At 34.6% G+C, this 17,885-nt stretch overlaps 1 protein-coding gene across 7 annotated transcripts in view; it reads right to left on the bottom strand.

The window, feature by feature from the left end:
- Positions 1-17,885, bottom strand: part of DMXL1 (Dmx like 1) — a 152,927-nt gene that overhangs the window by 108,126 nt on the left and 26,916 nt on the right. For all 7 annotated transcript variants that reach the window (XM_037029048.1, XM_037029074.1, XM_037029073.1 and 4 more), the window contains exons 4-7: positions 13,077-13,155; positions 6,938-7,070; positions 2,809-2,875; positions 1,027-1,205 (exon numbers count right to left, since the gene is read on the bottom strand). In XM_037029048.1, coding sequence (XP_036884943.1) covers positions 1,027-1,205; positions 2,809-2,875; positions 6,938-7,070; positions 13,077-13,155 — 458 coding nt within the window. The remainder of the gene's footprint in view (positions 1-1,026; positions 1,206-2,808; positions 2,876-6,937; positions 7,071-13,076; positions 13,156-17,885) is intronic.

Here is a 17,885-nt window from a genome sequence, read left to right on the forward strand (position 1 = left end):
ATACTTCTAAAAGGTTAGTTTGTGATGGCAGCTCTTTTTATTGGGGCCATTTACAACTTTTAAGAGAAGAGTTAACATATGCCACAGCTCATTCTATTCTAAACACATTTTATCTAAGTAGGCAATGCTCTCAGCAATATTAGAGCAATAGTTCTCAAAGTGAAGCTAAGCTGAGGGTGCTTGTGCTAACAACACAGGTGGTCTACAGCAATTTCCTTAGCCCAAAGACTGATAACATCCTCCTACCACAGAACTATTACTGTTCCTTGAGTGTCCTGTTCCTATGCTTTCCTATATTGGAGGGCTGTGGTAAAAGAATAACTACTATACTAGAAAATAACTTAAAAATCTAGGTATAAGAATAATGGATACCTGCTATTATATATTTGTCCAAACCCATAGAGTGCACACCAGCAAGAATGAACTGTAATGTAAACTATGGACTGTAGGTGGTGCTACTGGGTTGATAAAGGTCCATAAATTCTAACTAATGTGGAGGATGCTGACATCAAGGGAGGTTTATGCAGGTGTGGGAGCAAAAGGTATATGAGCAATCTCTATACCTTCCCTTCAATTTTGCTGTGAACCTTAAAATGCTGGGTGTAATTAAAAAAATGTTTGAGGCCTCATGGTATGTCCTCTCAGTAAAGCTAGGGATTTTTGTTTTGTTTTGTTTTTTTTAACCAGAGGTGATACACACAGAAAGCACAAGATGAGGGAGTGAAATGTGAAAAAGACCATGCAAGCAACAACATAGAGGCATAAAAGAATTGAATACATAATATGCAAAAGAAAAAGATACACAGCTCTGCCACTTAAAAATATCAGATATGGAAGTAAACATTCTTTCATATGGCTCTCCTCTTAAGTGTCAATCACAATTGACCCATGGCCAGAGATTTGCAAGCCAAGGACCATCTAATACTACTTGAATCTTCACAGGCAAAAGTCCAATATAAGAAAAGTAGTCAAAATCACAAACATGACATTCTTTTAATACATGGGAAAAATTGCTAATCCACTGACCTAGGCATATATTTGCTTGTTTTACGCCAGGAAAATCCATTGACAGCTCGAGGATGGGCCAGATACACAAAAGAAAAGTCAATTTCTCCTTGGGATTGTTTTTCTGAACTTTTATCTGGAGAGATAACAGCTGTCCGCCAGTTTTCTACATTATACCATACCTTTAAAAGACAGTCATCCTAAAATGGGGGAAAAAGCAAAAAAAATCCATATGAGAATTAAAGATTAAATTAAATAGCAAATGTAAGATTTCTATCCCCAATCACAAAAACATAAGGATGGAAGAAGGGGTTGGCATGGAGAAACAGAGAAAAATCTGTGAATCGAATACTTTTCTATTAGCATTCCTTAATTGTGCTTTGAGAATTAAGGTGTGTGAATATGTGTATTTTGCAAAGGTTGGTTCAAAGAAAGTTCTAGTTACCATATAGTACGGAAAATGGGGTCATTCAGAAAAGACTGAAAGATGAAGTGTTCTTTTTCCAGTCAGCCATGTATCAAATAAGAAAGCATTACTACTATCAGGCTTAAAAAGACTGATAGCTTCTGAAAACAAAGGACGGTTTTCATGAATTATCACATTAATGTTCAAAGAAAATGTTGACAGTGATAATAAGCACTTAACAACTATTACTACACAAAATAATCTAAGTAAAATCAAAATTGCATCTCCTAATTTGGGAAGGGAAGAATAAGGAAGACTAAAATGTGCTGGGTTTTACTCTTAAGCTATACTTGCAGTCCTACCTATAAAGTCAGTCAGAATAAACAAATTCACTACTTCCCCCGCCCCAAAATAACCTCACTGAGGATTCAGAGTATTTCACATTCTTTTTTTGATTTATTTTTTATTGTTGTTCAAGTACAGCTGTCTCCATTTCCCCCACCACTCTCCCTCACCCCACCCTCAATCCTACCTGCTTTCAGCTTTCTCCATATGTTCTTCATATGTGCTCCTTGATGACTCTTTCCCTTCTCTCCCTTGTTATCCCCCTTCCCCTGCCCCTCTGGTTACTGTCAGTTTGTTTTTATTTATGCTATGTCAAATAAGGCAGGCAGTGAAAGACAAATACCATATGACCTCACCTTTAAGTGGGGTCTAATCAACCAACCAAACAAGCAAGCAAGCAAAATATAACCAGAGACATTGAAATAAAGGGTATCTCACATTCTTAATCTGTAGAAGGCTGTGAGCAAAGAGAATGACTTCAGTTGTGCATTAACTGTTCTGTGTACCAATTATTAAAAATAAAACAATTTCAAAGAAATACATTGTGTTGAAATCAATGGGTAATAATAAAATGATTACAAATGTCTTCTAGAAAGTCTATAAATTCTTTTACCTTAAATATAGCTTAATATTATCTGTCAGCTCAAGGATTATATAAATAGTAGCAATAGTTTATTGACAATACGCTATATATAAGACACTAACCAGTCACTTTACATACACCATCTAAATTAATCCTATGATAAATAACATGAAATAGATATCATTATCCTAAATTTATACATGAGAAAACCAAGGCTCAAAAAGATTAACTACTTACCCAATGTCAAAAAGTTGGTAAGGGGCAGATTATATTAGATAACCTTTAAATCTATGCTGTTTCAATTGTACCATACTGCCCTTTAACACAATATTATGGCAATTTTTGCTATTAACATTTTAAACAAAAATGTATTTTCAACTTAAGTAAATAAGAATAAAGCCTATTAATGTTTTTGAAATTTCAAAATAAACCATAAACACAATTTGGCAATAGTATTTTCATAAATTACCTTTCCAGCAGTGGCAAAAAATTCTCCATCTGGTGAAAATTTCATTAAATGAATTTGGGAAGCAGTTCTGTAAATTAAACAGATAAATAATATTCAAGGAATATTAAATAGGAAAAATTCAAAATTATTCCACTAAACTATATTCAGCATTTCTTCAAATAATAAAACTTTTTGATAACACAAGTTTCACACTCACTTTTAAGCTCATAGATATAAATTTTTAAATATAAAACTTTAAATATAATTTTAATGTAAAAATATCCATGCATAAAAATCATGCAAGGGACAACTTGTCAGTCTTTAAAAGTTAAGACAAGAGTCATAATTCTTATTCCCTCAGAACGTGGAAATCTAATTTCGAGAGCCATAGATAATCTGTATTCCAAAATACACTTTCACGGACAAATCAACATTTTCAAATGAATTCTATTTTAATGTGGCATTTGACTAATTAAAGATTATGTGTGGTTTAATGACCATCAAGAACTCAGCCTGCCAGCTTCATCTATATGCTTGGTGAGTACTTGCTTTTCTTTTCCAAGGAGCTTTGGCTCACTTCCCTTCATTGCCTTCCCTTCTGGCTACCCATATTTGATGATCTCAAAACACCTCTCACTATCTTTGCTTTCCTTTGCTCACCTAAGTTCAAGCTTAGATGGATTCATCCTAAAATCATCTGTAAAGCAGGCCAAAGATGAATTCTGTCACAGTTCATTCCAAATACAACCTTTTTCCTGACTTTACATATAATAAACAGAAAATATTAATGCAGATCTCTGAAAATGAAATCATATATAGTTTCACTGATACCATGACACTGATTCCCAGGCAAAACTACTCTTAATGTTTTAACACACGTAGACTTCCAGATGATTCTGTTCACTCCCCATCTCTATCTCCTTCCTATGAGAGGTTGTAGGGGAGGAGATGAAAACCAATGTCATATCTACAATTTGCTTTCTAACATTTTTTTATTTAAAAATGTTATAGGTAGTTTTGCATGTCAGTATGTGTAGATCTGCATTATTTTATTGGCTTATGGTATTCTACTACACATATATGCAATGATTTGAAATAATACTACTCATTGCTGTTTTCTCATTTTTCTGCTTTAAAAAAATGATGCAATGAGTATTCTTGCACACACATTTTTATGCATCTGGCTAGTTCTAAAAATGTCTGTCCTTAAATGCCTTAAATATGCTTGGTCTCCATGATTGTGGTCTTGTTCCTCCTACAGTCTTTTCTCAAAAGAGCAGCTAAAGTAGTTTTTTAAAAGGGAATCAGATCTTAACACTCTCTCTGCTGAAAATCCTAACAGACTTCCAAATCACTTAGAAGAAAAAGAAAAAGCCTCACAATAACCTATAAACTGAGCCCTGACTTTGATAATTTCCCCCATCACTCCTTGCCTTGTTCACTTTACTTCAGCCACAAGCTAAGGAGTCTTAGCACGTAACTCTTTCCTCCGCCTGCAACATTCTTCTCGCAGAGACAGGCACACATGGTTTTCTGCCTCACTTCCTACAGGTGTGTACTCAGTGTTACATCTACTCTTCTTCCTCTTTACCCTACTTACTCTTTCTCTATTGTACTTACTGATCACTTGACCTACAAGTGTAGCTAGAACTTTAAATTTTTGCCTTTATTTAGTTAAGTTATAGAGACCTATTATTAAATATAGTTAACGTAATCTTCAGTGAATCTGAAAATAAAACTTGCAGTGTCTAGTTTCATGGCTTTTCTTACTTAAAAAAACAAATCAGCTCAGGTAAATTACTAGTATGTCTAGTCCAAGTTACTACTGTATATTCTGATCTTGATTTAACTTTAAATTCTTCTCCTCTCCCAAATAAATGAAATACATTTCAAATTCACAGTTTAACCCATGGGAGCTCCTTACGAGACCTGCAGTGAAGGCAATATAACACTTTGCTGCTCCCTTCTTCCCAGTTTTCTATGAAAAACCAAAACAAAGCTATAACCCTTTCCAAAGAATTGTCTTTGCAAAATCCCAAATATTAAGGGAATCCTATTATTCCCTTCTCATATATTAACCCTTTTGTGCAATACCCATGGTCTACCTGAGGGGTGTAAAATACATGGAACCAGTTCCTTTGAAATGTCCTTTGTAAATCCTAAATACAGTAGGACTGCAGTACTCTCACTTTGGTATCTGACATGTATCTTATCATCACTTCATATAAAACCGGCTCAGGAAGAATGGCATTTAACATCCTGTCATACCAGTTCACCAGTTATTGTCTATCTCCCTCAGCTGTTTACTGCCATATCCCAAGCACTTTTACCACTACTTGGAGCATGATAAGCACACAAAAAATATTTATTGAATTAATGAAAAAACTTAAAACTGCTATTAAAGGGTATGAAAAAAATTAAACCTGCCAATTAATACTTCTAAATTGCTCTCTAGAAAGATAATACCAACTGCGCTCCCTTTAGAAGCAGCTGTTTCTCCAGTCACTAGTAATAGATGTTAGTCACCCTCTTTCTGGACATTTTACATTTCTTGATTTCAAGTACGGTCACTCAACTCCTAATGTGTTTATTATTCATATGTACTACCATTTAATTTTTTCTCCTCCTTGTCCATTTCTGTTCACCATTGAGATATCGGTTCTTTTAAAATTAATGTTAATACCTCGGTTTTAAAAAGGCATTAACCCAAAATTGTAAGTATTTCCTCTCAAGTTTTTGTTTTCTTCCCTTACGGCCTTTTTGATTCTTCCCCTTGCCTTCCCTTGCCTTCCCCTTCCTTCCCTTTCCATGTCTAGTTTTGGTGTCATACTTTACTTTAGAGAGTCTTTCCCTGACTATAACATTAGAATATAAGTGACAGATGTTATTCATATATGTAATTTAAAATTTCCCAGTAGCCATATTTTAAAAAGTAAAAAGAAACAGGTGAAATTAATTATATTTAAGCTATCAAAATATTATCATTTCAACAAATAAACAATAAAAAATATAGGATATTTTACATTCTTTTCTTTGTGCTAAGTGTTTGAAATCCAGTGTGTTTTATACTTACAGTGCATCTCAGTTTGGACTAGCTGCATACGAAGTGCTTAACAGTGATATGCGGGTAGTTGCTACCATACTGGACACTGTAGCTCTAAAATATGAAAATTCACCTGCATTTTCTTCTAATATTTGTTTCATTGTATAGGAATTCATTTTTTCTTTCCATTGACCTTTAGTTTAGTGCCAGATACGAAACAGACTTTACCTTCATTCTCTCCTTGCTAGCTTCATTCAGAGCTAGCAAGTTTGCCCCACTGATATAAAATGTCATCTTATATTATTGAATCTCCATGTGTAATTGGGCCAGTTCTTGAATCCTAATTGGTTTGTTCTCTTTTTTTTTAAGATTTTATTTATTTATCTTTAGAGGGGAAGGGAAGGAGAGAAGGAGAGAAATATCAATGTATGGTTGCCTCTCACGAGTCCCCCGTTGGGAACTGACCTGCAACCCAGGCATGTGCCCTGACTGGGAATTGAACCGCAATCCTCTGGTTCACAGGTCCACGCTCAATTCACTGAGCTACAACAGCCAGGGCCTAATTGGTTTGTTCTTATTATCAAAAATAAACTGCTTGACCAGCTGTAGCTTTAGATTCATTTTTCTATACTAGACATTTTTGTTCTTTTTTTCTTTCAAAATTTTCCCATATTTGACCTGTTAAATGAAGTTTAGAACTATGTTCAAAAGTAGAAATTCCAAAAAGATTTTGACAAAAATTATGTCTAAAACATAGGTTACTTTGAAAAAATACCTCTTCACAATAGAAAAGCTCTCATTCAAAAGCAGCAAAGGTGTGTCTGTCTCTCTCGTTTTGTACAATTTAGCAAGTTCTACTTAACAATCTTCAGGAAGGCCTTAAACATTTCTTAGGTTTTTTTCATAGTTATTTTATTCAACAAGCTTAAAAAAAATGAACACACAGAACACGGAAAATGGCAAATCCTCTGTATATAGGAAAAGGCTTGTAAGAGATTAAAAAATCAGTACTTTATATGTTAGTGTGGCTTTATACAAACTAAAATGCACTATAATGAACCACATGGAACAGGTTTATCAATTTAAAATCTCTAATTAATTGCTTACTTGCAATGCCAAATGCATCTCCAATCCCCAAAGTTAAGATCTTTTCTATTTGGATTTTCATCTTCAGTTGGCTTTTCCAAGTTAGCACTGGACCAGAGTTGCAAGCAGCTAGAACCAGTTAAAAGACGATTGCCTAAAAAATATATATTATTCACCATTTATTACTTAGGTATTTAATGAGTTAAGTTACATATTCAATAGTTTCATATAACACTATAAAGATAAAACAATTTCTAAAAAAATCAAATAACACAAAGATTGGGGAAGGGTAGTAAAGTTGTATTTTAATTTTTTCAAAGGAGCTTGGGAGGAAAGAGATATTATAACCGCTCATTCAATATACATTTAATGAATATCTTTAAAATGGCATTGTGCTAGGCATGGAGGATACAATGACAAATATAACTGTCCTTTTTCATAATGAGTTTACATTCCAATGAAGAAATATTATGAACAGATGCATGAAGACATGAAAGTTCAAATTACTCCCAAGAATGGCTTGTAATGTGGGATGGATAAGAAAAAAGGTGCATAGAAGACCTGGAAATTGACCCTGGCTGGTGTAGCTCAGTGGATTGAGCACAGGCCTGCAAACCAGAGGATCTCGGTTCGATTCCCTGTCAGGGCACATGCCTGGGTTGCAGGCTGGTTCCCTGCAGGCCAACTCCCAGCAGGGGACGCACAAAAGGCAACCATACATTGATGTTTCTCTCCCTCTCCCCTTCCCCTCTAAAGGTAAATAAATAAACAAAATCTTTAAAAAAAAAAGACCTGGAAATCTAAGTAAGTTTAGGGGAAAAAATCTGAGGTCAGATTATGAAACATTTTTGATGTTCATAAGGACTTTGAAGTTTGTTATAGGTACTTGGGAGTTAAAGGTTTTTAAGTGGGGGGAGACAGTTCACATAAGTGGATATGTATTTTAGAATAAGGGGTCTCAACTCGGGGAGGAGTATCAATAGAGAGTCTTGACTAGGCCTGTGAACCTCCTTTCACTGAGATATGCAAAAGTTGTATACGTAGTGTGTGCATTTTTCTAGAGATAATACACAATTTTCACCATACGACTACTTTCAAAGATTCCAGTACTCAAATAAGTATTTTCCATTCTAGAAAATAATGAATTTCCATTCTAAAAAGTAATTCCACCGAAGGAGAAAATTAGGGAAAATGTAAGACAGAGAAACCTGGTTAACTGACTGTAATAATACTGATGGGAAATCAGGAGGATTTGAGTCAGATATTAAGGTAAGAAGCAAGGATTTGAAAGCCATTTGAAAAGCAATCATTTCAAGGCTTCTTACCAACTAAAAAACAGAAACATAAATAGGTTTCAAGGATAGATTTTTCAACTTTATAACTTGGGTAGAATATTGTGCTATCATCCAGACAAAGAAGATAAAAGAGGAAATGAAATTTTGGCCAATAAAGTATTGACATTGGCAATTAAGGACTATGGATTGGTGCCACTCTAAAATCATCCTTCTACTTCAAAAGGAAAGGGGTTCTGAGGTAAAATATAGACTTTAGATCAGAAATCCCTGTTTTTAATTCCCAAATAAGTCACTTAATTAGCCATGTGAACTGATCTATTTGGGCAGCATCGGATCCTCAATTTTCTCATCTATAAAAATTAAAAACTCATATAGAGTTATGGTAAGGATTATTTATATTATGTATAATCTATTGGGTTGGCCCAAAAGTCTGTTAAGGTTTTTACTGTAATATAAAAGGCACATCTTCATTTTCACCAATGACTTTATTGATCTGGATATTTTGAGTATGTTGGCCATCTCCCGCATGGTAGAACACTGACTGCTCTCAATTAATGTCTCAATTTGATCACTTTCAACTTCAGCCAGTTCACCTGACTATGGAGCATCGTTCAGTCTGAAATCTGTAGCATGAAACTTGACAAACAACTTGGGACACGTTTGATCAGTCACAGCACCTTCTCTATACATTGCACAATTTTTTTTTTTGCATTTCATCTGTGTTTTTACCTTTTTTGAAATAAGAAAGCATGATATGCTGAAAATGTTGCGTTTTTTCCATCTTCAATATTAAAATGACTGCACAAATATTCAAAATTTTGTGTTTTTTTAATATACTGATATGACAGCTATGATGATACAATGTAACAAAAATGTTTTGAGTAAAGTTAAAGACAACTAAGAGCTACTACAGCCATCTTCCGGAAGAGACAAGCAGACACAAATCATCATTATTTTGGAGATATAACTGGTATATTACATAATATTAGTTTCAGGTGTAAAATATAATAATTCTGTGCTTGTATATATGGGAAATTATCACTGCAATACATCTAGCTAACATCTATCACCCTGCATGGTTACAAATTTTTTCCTTATGATGAGAATTTTCAAGATCTACTCTTAACAACTTGCAAACATAATACAGTATTATTACACTACAGTTAGTGTAATACAGTATAGTTAGATAATACAGTATTACTAACTATATTTACTGTGCTATACATTACATCCCCAGGGCTTATTTATTTTATAACTGGAAGTCATTATCCTTTGACCACCCTCACCTATTTTACTTACTTTCCATCTCTGGCAACCACCAATCTGTTCTCTGTACTTATGAGTTTGATTTTTACAAGTTTTCTTTAACATAAACTGAAAATAAAATTATCCATGAAGGATTAAGAATTTAATACTAAATACAAAATAACTAATCCCAGGTATGGAATGAAACAAAAGTAGATAACATATGGTATAAAATATATTGATTTGAACACAAAGGGCAGAAGTATGGATACTGAAATAGGAAAAAGATAACAAAAAGCCTATGACAGAGAATCTTATGATTTAAGCAAGATGCAATAGTAAGTTTAGGGACAACACAAAAACATTATAGTTTATTAGTATCATCTGAAAAAAATTTCTTTGTATCCCAATACCTGGCAAATAAGTATGTAAATACTGATCAAACCCCAAATATTACTATTTCATGTAAAATAAGTATAATCTTTTTACAAGTAATTACAAATTTCATTTGCAAAAGTAATAATTATACTAACCGGGATTAGTGTAACTATTAGTATAGTTCCCAAGGATTTATTATAGCTATAATCTATTCCTCAATCGAATCCTAAATTTTAAACTTTTCAATATTAAAAGGAAAAAAATTAACTTTTATGTGAATTTTAGCTGAATTACAGTTAACAAAGATAATGGTCATAAGCTGCTATCAAGTCTCTACTAGATATGTTAAAATAAGTAATTTTCTTTTAATACTACTCTGTAGTGATGATTTTAGAAGAATTTAACATTAATACTAGTATCCGTACTAATAGACGATAGTACAAAAATTCTAAACTGCTATGTCATTACTTAAAAAAGAAAGTCATTCAATTCAAATATTAAATGTTTTTTATTGAAGTTAATAAGTTACTTCAAGTAGGCAGTTCACTTGCTAACAAATTTCTATAGGACTTTATCACTTACCAACTACTTTCATATATACTGCCACAACTGACCACTAAAAAACTATATAACTATTTTGTGAATTAGATATCTTCATTTACAAGTGAGTTAACTATTCTCAATCTCTTAAATACTATGTTTGTGATCATAAAACTTGCAGTCAGATATGTGAACATTTATTGAGAGCTTACTATATGATGAGTCCCTAAAGACAACTAAATAAAACACTGAATAAAATAGAATCTTGCCCCTTGTCTAACCAATAAGATAAACCATGTAAATAAATAATTATAAGACTGTAGTACCATAACAGAATAACTGTAATTTATCATACAAATAGAATATTTGTGAGAGTAGAAAAACACCATTAATAATCGTATCAGGACAACAGGCATAAACTGGGACATAACTCACCCTCTTCACAATAAAGTTATATACAAAGTGATATACCTGTACTTTTTGGACTATAAGATGTACTTTCTACCACATTTTTTGCTCCAAAATTTTTCCCCTATTTTCCTCCTCTAAAACCTAGTTGCGTCTGGGGTCTGCACCATAAGATTCAGCTAGGTTTTAGAGGAGGAAAATAGGAAAAAAAATTTTGAAGCAAAAAATGAGGTTTAAAAGTGCATCTTATAGTCTGAAAAATATAGTATACAAAATTCAATCCCAAATTTGAACCCAGATCAGACTTCTTTTCATTGTATGCATAAAATAAACATGTAGGTTACCAGCAAGTAAACACCAATCTTACAATCTCATGAGAAGAAACATTTTAAAACATCGTGTGATTTTCTAAAAAATAATCTCAAATGTAATTACTGCTGCAGAACTATGAGGGCCTGCTGGGAACTTCTATAGCAACAAATATGTTTAGAAGGCTGAGGTCCAAGGACATATTTGCCAGGTATAAGCTGGGTCTTCAGAACCAGAGGGCACACACAGCTCTTAAAATGTTTATGTTCAAGATGTCTAGGCAAGGGATGTGCTTTTGTGTACAAAGCGAAGAACAACACAATAACTCCTGGTGGCAAACAACAAAACCAGAGTAATCCAGGGAAAGGTAACTCATGCTTATGGAAACAGTGGCATGGTTTGAGCAAAATTCCAAAGCAACCATCCTGCTAAGGCCATTAGACACACAATCTGTGTAATGCTGTATTCCTCAAGGATTTAAACTTACTGAAAATTAAATAAATAAAATGAACTTGTTTTCTTGAAAAAAATCTCAAAGATAATCTCTTCTCTTAAAAAAATAATTCCCAAAGATTCCAAAATTTGTGTTCTAAATTAACATTTTTCTCAACTATTTCAAAATGTAAATTATTTTACCTATTTAAACTGATTGACTATTGGTTCTATGTTCCAAAGATAACCTCTTTCCTATATTCTAAATCAGCAATTTTCAACTGGTGTGCCATAAGAATTTTTAAAGCATGCAACAACTGATAATTTAGTCAGGGGCACTCACCTCTTTTCCCTTACATTGTCAAATTAAAAAATGAAAGCAGCCAACACAACTGATGTCCAGTGTGAATGAATCAAAATTAGACCTATTTTTTTTGTTGAGATTGGAAAAATATATAGTTTTTTTTTTGGTGGGCCACAGAATTTTAATAATTAACTTACGTGTGCCATGAGATGAAATAGGTTGAAAATCACTGTTCTAAATCCAAATTTATAGTTATCTGCTGGATATTGCTAGATCATATTTAAGCATCTCAAATTCCATACATCCAAACAAAACCTATGTTCTACTCTCTCTAACTTTTGCATATTACTCTTCTTTTAGTGGTCACAAATATCTGCAAAGTCATGTGCAATCTGGTTGTCAAGAAATGTCAACTGTATTGCCTAAATGCATTTCATATTCATGTACTCCTTCATTATTCATTCAATATCAATTGATACCTATTATTATGTTAAAGGCACTGAAACAAGTTCTTATATTCTCATTTAGACTACTGTATAGGCATACTTTCCAAAAGGTAATTATAATTATAAATAATATAATATTTATTGTCTTGTTCCCTTTCCTTCTAACCCTCTCTGCTACCAGAACACTCTTGCAAACCACCTGTCACCTAGCCACTTTCAAATACCTGTAATATTTTTAGACAATTAAAAAGAATTAAATTCAAATTCCTTACCATGACTTTAAAGGCCTTCTATAATATGCTGCATTATATCCTCATCACCAAATTCACTCCAGACTCAATGAAGTAATAGTCACTATTAGAATCTATCTTACACTTTTCTTTCTGCTTTTGCTCATTGTGCAAGATTGGTAAAATGGCTTTGGGATGGTTTTTAAATGCAGAAATAGATTACTGGCACATATACGCATTAATGCTTCTTAGAATTCACTTATTTTTTCCTCCTACATCTATGCCCATCCTCACTGTTAAATATATCGACTCTCAGGTCAAAAAGTTCCTCTTCGATTAAACTTTGACTCTCCAGAGAGAATTAGTATGACCTTCCTGAAACAACAGGTATTCCTCCTACAGCTGGATGCTATTGCCGTGCATCTTCATTTCACCATATGCTCTAAAAGAATGCAATCTGTTTTATTACTATTGTGTTCCCCACACAAACCAGGACTGAAATACATGAAAGTAATAAAAATAATAATCTAGGAAAGGGATATTTATTGCAGTTAATCCTGCTTGTATTCTTACCTGCAGGATCCCAAGTTATATTGTGTGCTATTGATTCCAGAAAAAACTGACCACTTTTCTGCCATTGATTATATAATTCCTAAAATTAAAAAAAGAAGACCATTTATTCAAATTGTTATTGGTATCTTTTCTCTCACAAATGAATATGTTCACTATTATTACTGTTAATAATACATGCAGTCATTTATTTTTTTTAGGTATAATTGACCATGCAGTCATTTTTAAGGAGAAAATGTTCAACTCTGTCCAGAAAAATAATGAATATGTGATGGAAAAGATTAGGGAGAGAATATCCACTGCTGGAGGTCCAAAAGTCTGTCTTTATTATATTTAAACAACCGGTGAGTATATGCCACCTTGGACAATACTGTTACTGACCTGACTTTTATTACTTTATTATTGTTGCTACAAATATTTAATTTTAAATATGTCTGTGTCTCTGCTACTTAAGACTTTCTTCTCTTTTAATGTTTTATCCTCAACGGAGATATGGTATGTGTGAAAAATCAGAATAAGGGATGTAAACCTGTTATAATGCGTAATTTAAATCTTTTCATTCCTTAAAGGAATAGTATTCAACTTTTTCACCTGAAAACCAGTAAGAAATACATGTTGCATGGTGACCCAGAATACATATAACATGCACATAATTGCAAGTATAAGTAACCTACCCTTATTACGTATGATGTACTCTAACATTTTCTATTCCATTTCATTTTATTTTACATTCAGACTGTAGCCTACACTAAGATGATTTACTAACTTTTATTAGACTGAGACCCACAAACACTCTCTTAATTTGGGATAGCCAACCTATCAGACGCACAACTCAAAACACTGGTAATCAGGATGTTCACAGAAATGGTTGAGTATGGTCACGAAATAGAGAAAAAAAAAAAGTGAAGGCTATGAAATGAATTAAAGGGAAATGTATAGGCAACCAACAGTGACAGGAAGGAAATGGGGACTCAAATCAATGTTTGAACCAGGACTCAAATCAATGGTTTGTACCAGAAGAAAGAAATAAACATTCTATCAGAACAGAATGAAGAAATAAGAATTCAAAAACATGAGGAGAAGCTAAGGAACATCTGGGACAACTTTAAACGTTCCAACACCCAAATCATAGAGGTGCCAGAAAGAGAAGAACAACAGCAAGACATCAAATACTTATTTCAAAAAATAATGAAGGAGCACTTCCCCAACGAGGCAAAGGAAATAGACTTCCAGGAAGTCCAGGAAGCTCAGAATCCCAAAGAAGTTGGACCTAAGGAAGCACACACCAAGGAACATCTTAATTACATTACCCAAGATTAAAGATAAGAAGAGAATCTTAAAAACAGCAAGAGAAAAGGAGACAGTTACCTACAAAGAAGTTCCCATAAGACTATCAGCTGATTTCTCAAAAGAAACCTTACAAGCAAGAAGGGGCTGAAAAGAGGTATTCCAAGTCATGAAAGGCAAGGACCTACATCTAAGATTGCTCTATCCAGCAAAGCTATCATTTAGCATGCAAGGGCAGATAAAGCACTTCCCAGATAAGGTCAAGTTAAAGGAGTTCATTATTACCAAGCCCTTATTATATGAAATATTAAAGGGACTTATATAAGGAAAAGAAGAAGATCAAAAACTATGAACAGTAAAATAATGACAAACACAACAACAACTGAACCTTAAAAAAAAACAAAAACACAAGCAAACTGGAATAGGAACATAACCACAGAAATGGAGATCACATGGAGGATTATCAGTGGAGAGGGGTGGGGAAGAATACAGGAAAAGGTACAGGAATAAGAAGCATAAATAGTAGGTAAAAAATAGACAGGGGTAGGTTAAGAATAATATGGGAAATGCAGAAGCTAAAGAACTTATATGTATGACCCATGGACATGAACTGAGGGGGAATGTAGGTGAGAGGAGGGTACAGGGTGAAGGGGAATAAAGGGAGAAAAATGGGACAACTGTAATAGCATAATCAATAAAATATATTTAAAAAACAATGTAGTGATTCTCATACTTGTACATACAAGTATGTACATACTAGTACAAGAATGTATGGTAGCCAGGATGTTTATTAAAAATTCAAATTTCCAAGACCCATGTACAGTAGCCTATACAGTAGCCTGGGTATTTATCAAAAATTTCAATTTCCAAGACTCTTATCCAAACGTTCAGCCTCAAAAGGTTAAGATGGGGCACGGGAATCTACACTTTAAACCAACAGCCCAGATGATTCTGACACAGATGGACTGTGGAATACGCTTTCATATAAAACACCACCTTGCAGGAATGGCTCTGAATCAAGTGCACATTCGAATCGTCTCTAGAAGGAGATGTACAAGTGCCTACATGCATCCCCATACCTGCGGATTCAGAAATCCCCAGGGCAGGAACTGGACACATGTATCAACTGCTGATTGTGAACAGCAAGTACCTCTAAGGAAGAACCACTGCCTTGAAAGAATATTCCACGATGTACAAAGAAATAATATCTTTTTTATGAGGGTCTAAAGATTCTCTGAAACCGCATCCTGACATAACAGATTTTGGGTGCCTTCCAAGTATATGACTTTCCCATCTAATCCAGTTTTCCCCTTATTTATCAAGCTTTTTAAAATTCTCTCTTTAAAGTCTTCTTAATAAGTTTTTGATACTATTATATCAAAATATCATATAACAAGAGCAAGTAGGCAACTAAAAAAATCTTAATTCTACCCTTACTAATACAGGCATTTTAACATAACACACAGATTTGTTAAAAGTTAGTTACTTCATTTAACAAATACATTGAGTATTTAAAAAAATAATAACAAATATAGAGTATTATTTGAAATACACTGTTCTGAGTGGAGCGACCATCTTTAAAATTTATTTTTAGTACTGTTAGTTACTAATTCATAAGGCTACAAGAGCTTCTAATAATGGATTTATTAATATATAAGCACAAAAATCAGGGGAGAATTGTGGACTCACCTTCCATAAAAGTTAAAAATGAGTATCAATCCCGAGAAAATATTTTTCATTAACAAAGGCAGAAAAAAGAATGCTCACATCTAGGAATTAATAAAGCTCATTTTACTCTTAGTTCTATGGCTCAATAGCTGTTTCGTCGGTCAAGTCACATTTCTTTTTGGGCCTCTACTGCCTTATGTATAAAGAAGGAAATAACAACTGCAAAGCTAAGTCAGAGAAATATGTAAGATACTAATGAGTGAGGTGAAAAATGAAAACTATTAAAACATATATAAAGGCACTTCCGGCCAAGATGGAGGTGTAGGTAGAAACACTGTGCCTCCTTGCACAATCAAGTTTAAAGACAACAAAGATTTAGTAACAAAAATGCAACCAAAACAGACAGAAAATTGAACTGTATGGAAGGAAGTCTGACAACAACGAACCATTCAGCCAGACCGGTAAGAGGGGCAGAGTCAGCAGCTGGCTGAGAGCGGTGGCACAGGAAAAAGTACCAGACCAACCCAGGTACGCAGGTGGTAGTTGGCAGATCCCAGGTGTGGGGTGGCAATGGGCAGACCCAGTGAGGGCGCAAGGCGGTTGGCTGACCGAGGTCACACATTCGTATGCAGATAACCCAGGCAAAAAAAACGAGCAGTGAGACGGACTGTGCAAACCAAGGCCCCAGTGCTGAGAATTAAAGCCTAAAAGCACCAACTGGAAAAACTTTCAGGGGTTGAGGTGCTGGGAGAAGCTCCCAGGCTCACAGAGAGTTTGTTGGAAAGACCCAGAGGGTCCTGGAGGGTGCACAAGCCCACATACCCAGGAACCAGCACCCAAATTGAAGGGACCAATTTGCTTGTGGGAAGCAGCAGAGGGGAAAGAAATCCAAGAGAGCGCAGAACAAACCCACTGCCTCTCTCTGACCCCACCCCCACATAAAGCACCACAACCCAGCGGCTGAGTTGCCCTGCCCTGGTGAACACCTAGGGCTCTCCCCTCATACATAACAGACACAAACAGGCCAAAACATTATGGCTCAAGAAAAACTCAAAGCCCCAGAGCCAATAACTCTAACCAACCAAGAAATAGCCAACTTATCAGATGCACAGTTCAAAACACTGGTGATCAGGATGCTCACAGAATTGGTTGATTTTGGTCACAAATTAGATGAAAAAATGAAGGCTAGGCTAAGTGAAATGAAGGGAAATGCACGGGAAACCAATAGTGATGGAAAGGAAACTGGGAATCAAATCAATGGAGTGGACCAGAAGGAAGAAACAACCAAACAGAAAGAAGGAAGAAACAAGAATTCAAAAAAATAAGGAGAGGCTTAGGAACCTCCAGGACATCTTTAAACATTCCAACATCCGAATTATAGGGGTACCAGATGGGGAAGAGGAACAGCCACGAGTGGAAAACTTATTTGAACAAATAATAAAGGAGAACTTCCCCAATCTGGCAGAGGAAATAGACTTCCAGGAAATCCAGGAAGCTCAGAGTCCCAAAGAAGTTGGACCCAAGGAGGAACACACCAAGGCACATCATAATTACATTAGCCAAGACCAAAATGAAGGAGAGAATCCTAGAAGCAGCAGGGGATAAGGGGACGGTCACCTACAAAGGAGTACCCATCAGACTGTCAGCGGATTTCTCAAAAGAGACCTTACAGGCAAGAAGGGGCTGGAAAGAAGTATTCCAAGTCATGAAATCCAAAGACCTACAGCCAAGATTGCTTTATCCAGCAAAACTTTCATTTAGAATGGAAGGACAGATAAAGTGCTTCTCAGATAAGGTCAAGTTCAAGGAGTTCATCATCACCAAGCCCTTATTATATGAAATGTTAAAGGGGCTTAT

This window comes from Sturnira hondurensis, unplaced genomic scaffold (genome assembly GCF_014824575.4).
Source record: "Sturnira hondurensis isolate 20B ecotype Veracruz unplaced genomic scaffold, ASM1482457v3 Scaffold0001509, whole genome shotgun sequence".
In the NCBI taxonomy this organism is placed as follows: domain Eukaryota; kingdom Metazoa; phylum Chordata; class Mammalia; order Chiroptera; family Phyllostomidae; genus Sturnira; species Sturnira hondurensis.